At 40.8% G+C, this 12,481-nt stretch overlaps 1 protein-coding gene across 1 annotated transcript in view; it reads right to left on the minus strand.

Annotated features, from left to right (window-relative positions):
* hcn4 (hyperpolarization activated cyclic nucleotide-gated potassium channel 4) overlaps positions 1 to 12,481 on the minus strand; it is a 47,285-nt gene that overhangs the window by 22,375 nt on the left and 12,429 nt on the right. The window contains exons 3-4 of the mRNA XM_028401999.1: positions 8,670 to 9,093; positions 49 to 210 (exon numbers count right to left, since the gene is read on the minus strand). Of these exons, the coding sequence (XP_028257800.1) occupies positions 49 to 210; positions 8,670 to 9,093 (586 nt within the window). The remainder of the gene's footprint in view (positions 1 to 48; positions 211 to 8,669; positions 9,094 to 12,481) is intronic.

Genomic DNA, 12,481 nt, shown 5'->3' on the forward strand with positions numbered 1-12,481 from the left:
AATCTGATTCGAACACGCAGGAGGACTTTGTGCAGGAGAAGCACTTACCACCATCTTATTTTTGGACACCCAACAGTCAGCGGGGAAGTCCTGCAGCATCGGCACCAGGAACTGCAGGCAGCCATCCCAGTGACACAGCAGCAGCATCATGCCGATCAGGTTGACTATCCTCACCATGGCGCTGGCGAGATCATAGGTCATGTGGAAGATCTGAGGGGTGAGACAGGAGGGAGGCAGGAAATTAGTTAGTGTGTGATGACTCAACATGCTGATAGTCAAATCCCTGTAATCTCTGCAGATTGCAAAGTGTCTGTGCACACACACACACACACACGCACAGACATATATATGTTCCAAGAAGAGATTTTCCCCCCTGTTCAGTAACTCTTTTACGTCACAGATTTATGGTGGTGGAAGTAGATAACAATGTACTTAGGCAGTGGAAAGCCACAGCTTTTTATTTTACACACAGATGAGCTGGTGGATGCAGATGTTGCTGTCGTGACAGCAATCCACTGAGAATGGTCAGCTGGCTGCAGGCAGAGCTTTACCTCCTGTACTGCTTATCATCAGCCACTCAGCCAAACACAATAATGGTACAAGGGTAGAGGTGGCTGTGCTCCTGGGGTGAGAGTGTTCGCAGGCAGGGTTTGTTAATCCTAATGATAAATATACTCATAAGGCGCTCCAGGACTTCTGGGCTGGTGTAGATTTTAATGGCCTCAACCATTCAAAGCTTCTTAATCCCATTGAAGACCATGGTGTGCGCTGCTAAAGGCTCCGCTCCTTATTAAAATCCACTCAGTGCCTTTAAAGGGCTTGTGACTGAGAGGGGATATTCCATCTTCACTTTGTTGTTTAGCAGCAGGTGATGATGAGGATAGAAGATAAACGTTGTCACCCAGAGTTTAATCTTTGTCATTTCTGCTAAAGCACTGAATGTATTTATTTATTCAGTTTTTATTTGAATCCATACAGAGGTGAGCATGCACTTTTTTTCTAAGAAGGATGCTGGTAGGGGCTGGTGGGTGCTGCTGCAACATCAAATCACATCAATTTAGTTTTGTCAACAAGCTAACATGAAGCCAGAGGTATGCCCAGGAAAATGTGACTCGCTTAGTGGATGGAAACATCCTCACTCACACCGTTTCTATACACTGAAAGTCAGTGTGCATCTTTCCAACACTGTCCCTTCCCTCTTTGGGCTCTTTTTAAAATGTTTATACACACATCATCTAAGCAGGATCATTTACCCATATGCACACACTAAACTTACCAAATAATCTTTACATCTTTACTGTACAACTACGAACATCTCTCCTTACAGTAAATTAATATAGTCTTTTGGCCACCTCTGCTCTTTGCAGACTCAGCAGTATATCTTTGAAGCAGGATAAGTTCTTTTCTGTATCTTGAGAAGAAGCTGGAATGAGTATTTACTGTTCAACAATAACTCCTGCTACATTTCTTCTCTAGACGTGCCCTCAAAAAACCTCTGGCACTTAACCACTGTGTAGAGAATAAAGCCTATGAGGCCTGTGATGGGTAATGCCATGCAAATCTGCAGTTCGTCACCCAAAGTGTACTGTCAGTAAAGAAAGGTGATTCCCCTATCTCCCTTCACAGCTGCAGTCGATTCAAAAACACCCGTGCCAACGTAGGAAGAGACTTTCGGGTTACAAAAAATGATCTCTAAAAAGGTAGTTTAGGAGTCATTACTCTGAAGCAAAGCCTATGTGTGTCTGCTCGCTAATAAATAAAAAAAAATGCTCTGTGTAATTTAACAACAGCAAAAACATGTACTGTAAACATTAACACATAACAGTGCTTATCATAGCCACACAAATGTGCGCATACACACAGTATGGCATGTTACATGGTGGATGATGGATTGCTGACCACTTCTTCTTAATTGATGGGAACACAGAGTGAGCCTGGCAGTATTAGCATCAGCATAAACAAGAGGGCTTTGATTGATGAGGGCGCAGGGATGCAACACAACAGTTTCTTATGGGGGCTTGTTCTTATTTTCACATAATCACATGTCTGGATCATGTAACTTGTAGTAAATTAATCTCTGTGTAGCAGTTTAATGAACACAACTTATACAGAGGCAATTATATGAAACAGAGGATGCAAAGCTACTTTAAATGATGTGTTACTAACAGATTATGTTACACTAAAATCTACAAGAATCTTGCTGATTTCTGCTATTGTACAGCAGAACTACTGATTACTCTAATACTGAAAAAAGACAATAAATAAATTCTAGATGTCAAAACTGGAGTTACAGTTATAGACAGTGGTGCTAAAAGCTCAAACTAAGCTGTGAACCAGCCATCAGGCCCAGGCAGGCAGTGAGCGGATGAAGGCAGCTGCAGAGTCATCTCAAACAGATGGAGTGAGAAGAGCGTGATCCAGGTGAGAGAATAGATGCATATGTCCCATGATGCTGATGGTGGCTGCCCAGACACAGGCAATGTAGCACTATACAGAGGCATCTGGTGTTTGCTGCTCGCGCTGCTAATGATGATGAATGTTTGTCATGAGAGTGTCTCGACGCATAAACGAAAACAAACTCTTCACTCATATTGTTGTTTTTTATGATATTTTGTCCATTGAACTTCAGTAAACATCTTACCTCACAAACCTCCATCTAAAAGCTGGAAACCTGTTTGGTTTTGCACAGTTTACCTCATTTTATATACTTTATACGCAGCGTGAGCTACACTTCAGCTGCTTCTTAAGTATGTTTATTATAGCTTTGGGTATTCAGAGTAATCACAATTTTGTTAATACAATTCTGTTGTCAATGCACTTAGGGACCATTTTTAATTCAGTGTTTTTTTTCAGTGACAAATCAGTGCAGCTCAGAAGTGTTACTTTTCATTTTACTCTCCAAACTTCTTGGCCCATAAACATTATGGTACTAACAGATGCGTCACTTCCTTCAGCTCCTCTTCTTGAAGGTTACAAGGCATCCCAAGAGATATAAACCCTCAGATATAAACCCAGTCTTGGGTCCCAGGAGCAACAGAACCCTGTGCTTCAAAGGAGAGGAGCTCCGAATCAGACCTAATTCTTGTATGTTATCCATGGATCTGAAAACAAGAGCTGAAACTATTGATCAGTATAAAATTCTTACAAATAAAAATGGCTACATACAGTATACACCATAGAAAACAAATGTATTGCAGATCTTGCACGGTACTTTATGTAATCTTGGCTCTGTAAATGGTGCTAATTATAAACAAGCACTGGAAGCTTTGAGTTCAGTGTATTTATTGTCTTAATTGTAACATGCTGCATCTCCCCATGGCTTAGCAGGACTTCATTTGCCTGTGATGAGCAATGAAGTTTATCAACTAAATCAACCCATGCATGCCTCTGTGTTATTTTTAATCATCCAGCAGGATGGCAGATCCATGGAGCAGGCTGTATGCAGGGGTTAGATTTCTCACTGTAAATGTCTCGACCAAAATGTCATGCTCATGCATGCTGTCATGCCTGGACAAAGCACACGTGGAGAATGAGAAGTAGGCATGGGAGTGGACCACAGGGAACACCCTTCCATCATCTGTCTAAACAAACCTGAAGGGCTTAGATCACAAAAACCACCCTGACTCTGCTCCCTACCAGGATGTGCCATTGGGTTTGCGCTGGATTACACATTTCAGTGTAATAGTTTTTCAAACAAATCCACTCTGGGTATTCATATCACACAAGGCTCATTCAGACTGTTGAGGACCTGTCACTATTGCTGGCAAGCTTTATTGTGCACTCTATAATAGCCCATTAAATCTATTCTTCCTGCTTTTCTTATCTCTAAAAGACCAGTCCTTGGCTAAGGTAATGGGTCAGTGAGTGGGGAGCTGATTAGTTGATTTACCTTATTTAAATATTTTTGTATAGATTTACTGGGTGGAAATAAAAGGCACTACGCTCCCTCTCTAGGCCCACAGGGCTGACTTCTATCACAGCACCTGACGTATATGGGTATCCATAACTACAGCACAAAACCACCTCGGCAGAAAGGCCTGTAAATCCTAAATATTCAAGATGCAATTATTTTAGGAAATAGACATTGTGTCATACCTATAACTGTAAGATATAATCTGCTGCAGTTGTCTATTAAATAGCTTTGACTTACTGAAGCCAATTTATTTCATGATGCACTATGCTACAATTAATAACTGTCAGTGAGTCATAATGATCATAATGACATTGCTTTCATTTCTTCACATGCTGTATATGTGTAATATTCATTTATTACATTCAAGTCGAAAAACACACAGTACATAAAAATACACAAGTGCTACAAGCTGTTTTATTGTTTTGTTTGTTTGTTTTGTTTTAGCCATGTGTTTATACGCAGTACTGCACACCTCCAAAGTAAATTTGAAGATATTAATGAACTTAACCTGTCCATAAAAAAAAGATCTCAGCTCTTGTCTCACAAACTCGTCCACAGTTCTAAAGGCAACATTTACTGGGTCGGCCAGTCGAGACAGTTGTGTTGTAGGCATCAGGCACCACAAGAGGAAGCCCTCAGAGCTTAGTCATTAGTGCACTGCCTTGTATCTGATTTAACAGGATGACTAATCTCATCCAAGTCACTGGTTCGTCAACAGGAGACAACTCCAATGAGGAGAATATCCGGTCACAGTCTTATTTTTATCCCGATGAAAAGTGACAAGAGGAAGCTGAGAAGAGGGAGACAGGGGAAACACATAACGACAGTCTGCTCTGCATGTGTATCCGAGAGAGTGTGTGTGTGATGGATATATGCTCACCATGCTGAACATCATTATGCATGACAGAGTCATCATTGGCATGTAACCACCACCAAAAAGTTCTTATTTGTAAACAAAAGTTTACAAATAAAAACAAAAACAAAATTTTTATATGTTATCGGATGGAAATAAAGCGGTCAGAGGTCATTTGTTACAGCTGTGATAGGAAGGATGCATAAGGAGGTTGAGGAGCTTCAGATGGGGCCAATTTATGACCAGTATATTTGCAAGTAGAACAGAAGCCTACAAACAACTGCCAAGATATGATCTTGTCAATTCCTCTATGATGGCAAGGACAGAATACTTATCGCTTAGCTGACAATACTGATATTTGAGTATTTTTTAACAATCTAAATGTACATCAGGCCTATTCTGTAAAGGGCTTCCTCCTCTGTTGCTTGCCCAGAAGACCTATTTTTGTTCTGTTAAAAGGTTTTTTCAGAGTAGGATCTGCGGACAGAGGATGTCATGGTTTACAGATTGTGAAGCCCCTTGAGGCAAATTGGCTTCACTTGATTTCCAGCTGCTCCACCCTAAAAGTGGAAAAGTAGGGAAAACTACTCATACTCTATAATCATCACCATATCTGCGGAGCTGCAGTATGACAGTGCAGCTCTGATCTGAACACATGCACGGTCCCTTTTGCTGTCTTTTCTGGAAAGGCCCAATAAAGCAGTTTAGAGGTCATGAATCATGCTCAAGGACACTTCAACAGTCTACGGTTGTGTGGCAATATGTCTGAGCTTCGGGGTACAAGAGCAGTATATTCTCCAGGGGACATGCAATTAGAGTTCATGTCAACAAAGCCAGCAAACACGCAGAGAAACTATCACGCAAACATGCATTACGATGAAAGTATGTATACTGACTGCAGCGTAGGCTGTAATTATAAAGGCCAGATTCACCTGTCTAGCAATGTCATGAAACCAAATATATGTTTTTTTTTCCTGCGTTAAACTGGCTCTGTGGCTGAGGACATCACTATGTGTGGGACTTAGCTAACTGTCTCCACAGGATTATAAAACAGATTTATGACGCAGTGGCCCAGTCTACTGCTGAGAGTGTGCAGGTCACACTGTTGCAATTTGTTTTTGAGTGAGGATGGGTAGCTGCGAACAATTAGCTTATTCGCCTTGTGAACGCTTTTTTTTATTAGAATTTGTCCAGACGTAATTCAGCAAACTAAATAAAAAATGATTTTATCCATTTATCATTTTATCCATTCTATTCAGTGCATTGAATGTGATTCTATTATTTTTCTCTTATCTTGAATTCCTAAAAAAGCTTAAATCACTGCAGTTGCATTTGGGAAGATATGCTAATTTTACAAATGTGTTCCCAACAGTATCTCCCTAAGCAACATAGAGTTCACCAAGCTGTATTCAACACTTCCCAGAAGAAATGTCCTCTGTGCGACTTCTTACAGACACTCACACAATAACACAGCAGATGAAATCGGGCAGGACTATTTATAGCCACAGATACTTGCAAAATATGAGTAAAATAAATCTGTTTTGTCTTTTGGAGGATATCGGGACATCACAGGTCTGCAGCACCTGTCATGTCATAGGAATATAATTCTCATCACACGACCAAATTTAGAGTACAACAGTCGTAGTATTTTACTAATATGTTGCTTTGCTTTCACTGTGTATTTATCCATGGGAGAGTATTAAAGACATTATCAGTGACTCTTCAAAGCTCAGCATAAAAAAACTGGTCAGGTCAGTGCGAAGTGTGTCAAAATATTAAATTGGTGATGAAATACATGTCATCTGAAGTGTAGCTGCCAATAGGAAAAGTCAAAAAGTCAGTCAGGTGGTCAGATCTTGGCGACAAGTTATTCTGCAGTGACAGATGACATTTCTAAGAGGTTGCATCTGGAGTACTCTGGCGCTGAGGCAAAGCTGGCCTTTCACTCTGTCCGCCTAACTAGCATTCATCAGCAGACCCTCACACACACACACACACGTACACACATGATCCACTCAGGGGCTGAACATGTAAATGGCAGGTGGCCTGTCTTATATGTTGATACTGTATAGTACTGTATTATATTATATATAATACAGTATTGGTCCTTGACCACATCTAAACTATATGACTGTAACTTCAGTGTTTTTCTTTATTTATCCACTCTCCTTTTGTTGCCATGATGAATACACTCTATTCTTATTACACAGGCTGAACATGTGACTTGTGAGCTTGCTGTTAGTAAGTGAACTCTGTTGCAAAAGAAGTTTGGCCTAAACCATTTGTATCCCTGCTTTAATTTAGGGCTCAAATGTTACAGCAGCAGGTATGCATGGAGGCAGAGGGTGGCAGAGGGATTCTCCCCCAGTGATTTATTTGAACTTTTCCTCTCTTTGAAATGGCATCACAGAAGCTCTGCATGATTAATGTCACCACACTCATATACACAGTTCTACCCAGAGTGCCAGCTGAATATTTGAAAAGTAGGAACTTTACTGAATGCCAGTGGGCAGGTCTGGGTGTACTGTGGTTTGATTGGCAATCAGTTAGCTATTCAACCTTTCCAATTGTCCATGTAATGTTGTGCACTCAGGTGAAAACACCCACCAACTAGCAGAATAGCAGTGCATTTTGATTTTAGTATGTGGTGGTTGGGATGTCAGTTCAATGTGAAAAAAAGTAAATAAAAAGGACCTCAGTGATGCTGCAAAGAGAGACATGTAATCACAGCTTCATGTTTATTATTGAATTGTTGGCTGTGGTTATTTAGATGAAGACCACCATCCACTTCCACAAATCACGAACATTAATAGAACAAAACGGCCATTCCATAATAGATAATATGAAAAAGTAATTTTTGTGATAGGGTTTCGGGAAGCTTGTGACACATCTGGTTCTGAGCCTGAGGATATACAATCTGACTAACTGGAGATATTGCTTGAAAAAGCATGCACTTAAAAGCTGCAGACGTGCTGCTTTATCGTCTGTGTAATGACCATTCTATGGGGCAAAAACAGTGACAGCGAAGAAAGAAGAAAAAAAACATAGGCACTGAAATTCCTTGAAAATAGTTCATTAAAGTGTGTTTCTGAAAACATTTGAGACTATTCTACCAATTCTGAATCTGCCTACATTGCACTACTTTAACAAGTGCAGGGATGGCATTCTATGACATACATGACCAAGCTCGGCTTTGGCCAAACCCCATAATTATTTATTCCCTTAAATCCTGAGAATATTTCCTACCCTGTGCATTCTGTGGCGGTCTTGACATCCCCACATTATCCTCCAGTGGAGGGTCTTCTTGTTGACTCCATGCTGAGATTCTGATACTTCACTTTGCACCTTTTACCCCTGAGACTAAACAACAAGACCCATCCAGCGAGAGCAATAGGAACTTTTCTAATTATTGCTGTAATTATAATCATGCTTGTGCTGCAGCAATCCCTCTCTGGGCTCTGTCGTCCCACTGCTTGCTGGATGGGCACACAGAGAGAAAATGCTAATCAACATCCCAGCTTCATCAACTTATTGGTGACTGGCATACGCTAAAAGAGCCTCTTTACTCCTTTCAAGGGTAGATGCAATCAGACACAGCATCTATCCACATTTTTTCCTAGGGAAAGCGAGGCAGTAACAGATCTGTAAACATACTTGCTAGTGCTTCCCTCAATGGGAATACGGTTTGGATTATAATTGGACTTAGGAAGTGAAACTCTAGGTCTTAGTAGCATCATCAGATAGTATGCCTTTATGAGTGCCAAGCATTTGATTTACATGTTTTCTCTGCGTGTGAGTCCACTGTTAAACATCCAGGACATCCAGTTTCCCCAGAACAACTGTACACACCTCCATCACCAAAGTATGGTAACATTCAGCACAATTTGAATAGCAGCATCTTACCTCTTCCCACTGATGGATGTAGCGAATGAGTCTAGACAGCCGCAGGAGCCGCAGCAAACTGAGGATCTTGGTGAAGCGAACTATCCGCAGGGCACGGGCCGTCTTGTAGAAATCTGAGTCAATGCGCGTCTCCACGATGAGGAAGATGTAGTCCACAGGGATGGAGGATATGAAGTCCACCACAAACCAGCTCCGCAAGTACTTGATCTTGATCTGCTGCGGATCCAGGATGATTTCTGTATTGTCCTCTTTGACAATCCCCGTTCTGAAGTTGAGGACCAGGTCCATGAGGAAGAAGGTGTCAGAGACCACGTTGAACACGATCCAAGGGGGAGTGTGTTCATCCTTGAAGAACGTGATGCCCACAGGGATGATGATGAGGTTGCCTACCATCAGCAGCAGCATGGTCAAATCCCAGTAAAACCTTATCAGAGAGAGACATACATAATGATTACAATAATTATAACACAGCACAATAGTTTAACTATACGTAGCAATCCTACATTCTTTTAGTTCTGTACAGCAAAGTCTTTTGTTGATTAATCGTGATAGAGATTATGGACATTGAATCTATTTTGTCTAGAAATCATAGGAGATACACAGAACAGCTGGTGTACTGTATTTGTATCATTTATCTAATGATTTTTACTAACAATCTTCTTGGGTGTGGGCTGGACCTGGAATCATTTGTGTTTGGACTGTATATCACAACTCAAAGGTCAGTGAGGGTTAACTGTTAATTAGAAACTGTACTGTGACCTCGTCCATCTCCCATGCCTGAGAGTTTAGATATAAACTGCAATCTCTGCCGGCTTGGTAATTGAATCCAGATTGGCTCTTTTGTGATATATTCTGGATACTCCACAGATTGCCATATATGGGCAGTTCTGCATTGTGCAGTGGCTCAGTGATCCTCTGTGATTTACCCAACTGGGCAGAAAAGATCTGTCTCTGTGCAAAACTAATACCAAGAGCAGGGCCATAAGAAATGAGGAGGAAGCGAGGCTACATACATAACAGAGATAGGAAATACATTTTTACTGCAGGCCAGACAGACAACAGCAAGTAATTACTGCTGTTTCGCTTCTTTGTTGCAGATGATGTCTTTTGATTTCATGGTTCATTCACGGAGTGTTGAAGTAAATAAGTCAGGGCTTTACGCTGAACTGCTGCTGTACAGAATCACACTGATCTAAAAAGACTGCTAGTCCAAGTTTTTATACACAGTTTGATATAAGTTGCTGGTTTGCTCATGAAGCAAATCAGGTATCTATTTATCCTTGTTTTTTCCTTTGCTTTCTTCCAGATAGTGTGCAGTGAACCGTGATGTGAAATTGCTTTTTGACACATGCATCCAATGACACACTATACTACTACTTTTTATACCTACTACTGTATAACAACGCAATGTATTTGCATAACATTGGACAACAATGTGGGCTGCATTGCAGTCCCCCATTTCCTACTGTTTGTGCTGTTGCCTCTCAGTAAATGTGTGGACAGACTTTACATCACTTCCAATAAAAATGTCTCAGCAAAGACTACAGAGTCTGCTATCTGGCAAACGCTGGAATTATAATGTGTTTGGATTACAGTTTACAAGGGAAGCTCACACTTACACATGCATACATAAATATACATTACACTCAGTCACACTTTCAGTTTCATGTATATTGCACGCACAGACACTGAGGCAACAGTGACAGTAATTGGAATTCTTCAAAGTGAAAGGGTATCTTCTGTTCCAGCTTGTTGTGAAGTGGAGTTATATTTAGACAGAACTTGCCACCACTGTGTCTCCTCACATTAAGACAGAAAGCCCAGGAGGACAAGTAAAACTTCAAAGGATGAAATGCAAACATAGGTAATGACATTTGTTCTTTCTATTGCCACGTTTCCTAATATTATGAATTCTAGATAGTCATGTGCATTTGTAGACGCTGCTCCTAGCGCTTGAGAGAGCCTCATACTGATCTGTGATTATCTGTGCCTCACTGTCAAACATCTGCAACAGCTGCACATCCTTGCCTTTGTTTTGTCGTTAGTTTTAGTCCTAATGACTAGAAGCCACTTGTAAAAGTTGTTATCCATGTAAAGAAAACAGATACTCTTTAAGAAACAAACTAAAAGAAATACATCATAAATACTAGCTGTTTTCCAAAATAAGATATGACAGCCTCACAGAAATGTGTGCCCTCCTGTGGTGAATAAATGCACCCCCAGGCAAGGATATCATAGTAACCAGGAAAATGATGTTAAAGCTTTATCCACAGCAGTCATACAGTCTTCTGGTTAATGAATACATCAACACGCTATAGATGCAATGACAATGTAAAGGAGGCAAACCAGAGGCTGATGGGAATATCATTAGTCTGACAGGTATTTTGTCATATAACGAAAAAAAAAACCTAAACTCTGACCAGATAAAATGGACATCCAGCAAACCATAGAGGTGTCAACTTCACTGAGACATCTGGCTTGAGAAAATGCCAGCAGTCATATGATTCTGCATGAATGACAGTGAGAAATCAGTGTGAGAATAGTGCCAAAGAAGAGAAAATAGAACAAAAAGAACGAATGCTGTTCAAGACCTGTGGTCAGCACTCTGGCACAGACCTGTCTGAACAAGCCTCGTATTATAAAAATAGGGGGATTGATAAGATTATTAACAGCTGCATGAAGCTCGTTATGCAAATTCATCTTCAACTCTGAAGGGAAATAAATGACATGTGTTCCAAAAAGCCAGATAAAAGCAGTAGCACTGTTTTTAATTATATTAACAGACCAACTATTCACACAATGATTAGTCAGAAAAATTACCCAATTACTGTGATCGACCCAGTGCAAATTTTCTGGTATACAGAAATCACCCAGTATGCTGAATTTCTAAAAGCAGAGAAGGATCCCTGTGCGTGACGTGTGTTCCTTTTTGTGTATCTGTAGAATGGGGTTTTACATGCATGCATGTGTGTGCGTGTGCATGTGAGTTTGTGCATGTGTAAAGTAACTGCTCATGATTTCTCCCTTTCGCTCTTGTGGTTGCCTCCTAATGGAGGTCAGGCCACCTAAACATAGAAGAGATCCATTTACTGCGTTTTATTATGCAGCGGGACCCTGACATAGAAGAACTTTGTTCTATAAATACAGTTGGCCGAGTGTGGGATGCTAGGTCGGAGATTTTTTTAAAGGCATTAAACAATCCCATCATTTCTCTGTGCATCCCAAATCACAGGGTCATGTTCTGTGGTGGGATATGTCCTGTCTTGATATAAAATGTAAGCAAACTGCAGTGATCAGGCAGTGGAGAAATTCAGGTGATATCCCCAAGGTGTGGGCGAGAGAAATACTGCTTTTGAAATAAAAATGTATCGATTAATTTATCCTTTTTCTAAGTTTATAGTTTAGATTACTTTTGCTGTTTATCAATAAGCTTTGGTTTTGAACGTGAAAACAACATTTACATGAAAGTATGTACATGAATGAGTATGCGCTGCCCTACAAACAAGCAGAGAAGCATTGAGGAAGAGAAACAGTGTAACAATTCACACCTAACCTGTTATGATCCTTGAGAGTTCACTGTACTGATGAAGGGAGTCCTGACATTTCACTGTCTGGCGGTACAGAGCCACAGCCCATTCTACTCTCCAGTGGGTTGACCAGGGACAACAGGAACATGTTGTCACCCTCAGAGTGCCTTTGACTACACGATAAGCCTCTCTCATTCTCCTCACCCTGCCAACCAGGTTACCTGAAAGGGGCCGTGAGACCTACTGCAAACACCCCAGTGAAGAACACGCTTACCTTTCAGAGAA

The sequence above is a fragment of the Parambassis ranga genome, chromosome 3 (assembly GCF_900634625.1).
Source record: "Parambassis ranga chromosome 3, fParRan2.1, whole genome shotgun sequence".
In the NCBI taxonomy this organism is placed as follows: Eukaryota; Metazoa; Chordata; class Actinopteri; family Ambassidae; genus Parambassis; species Parambassis ranga.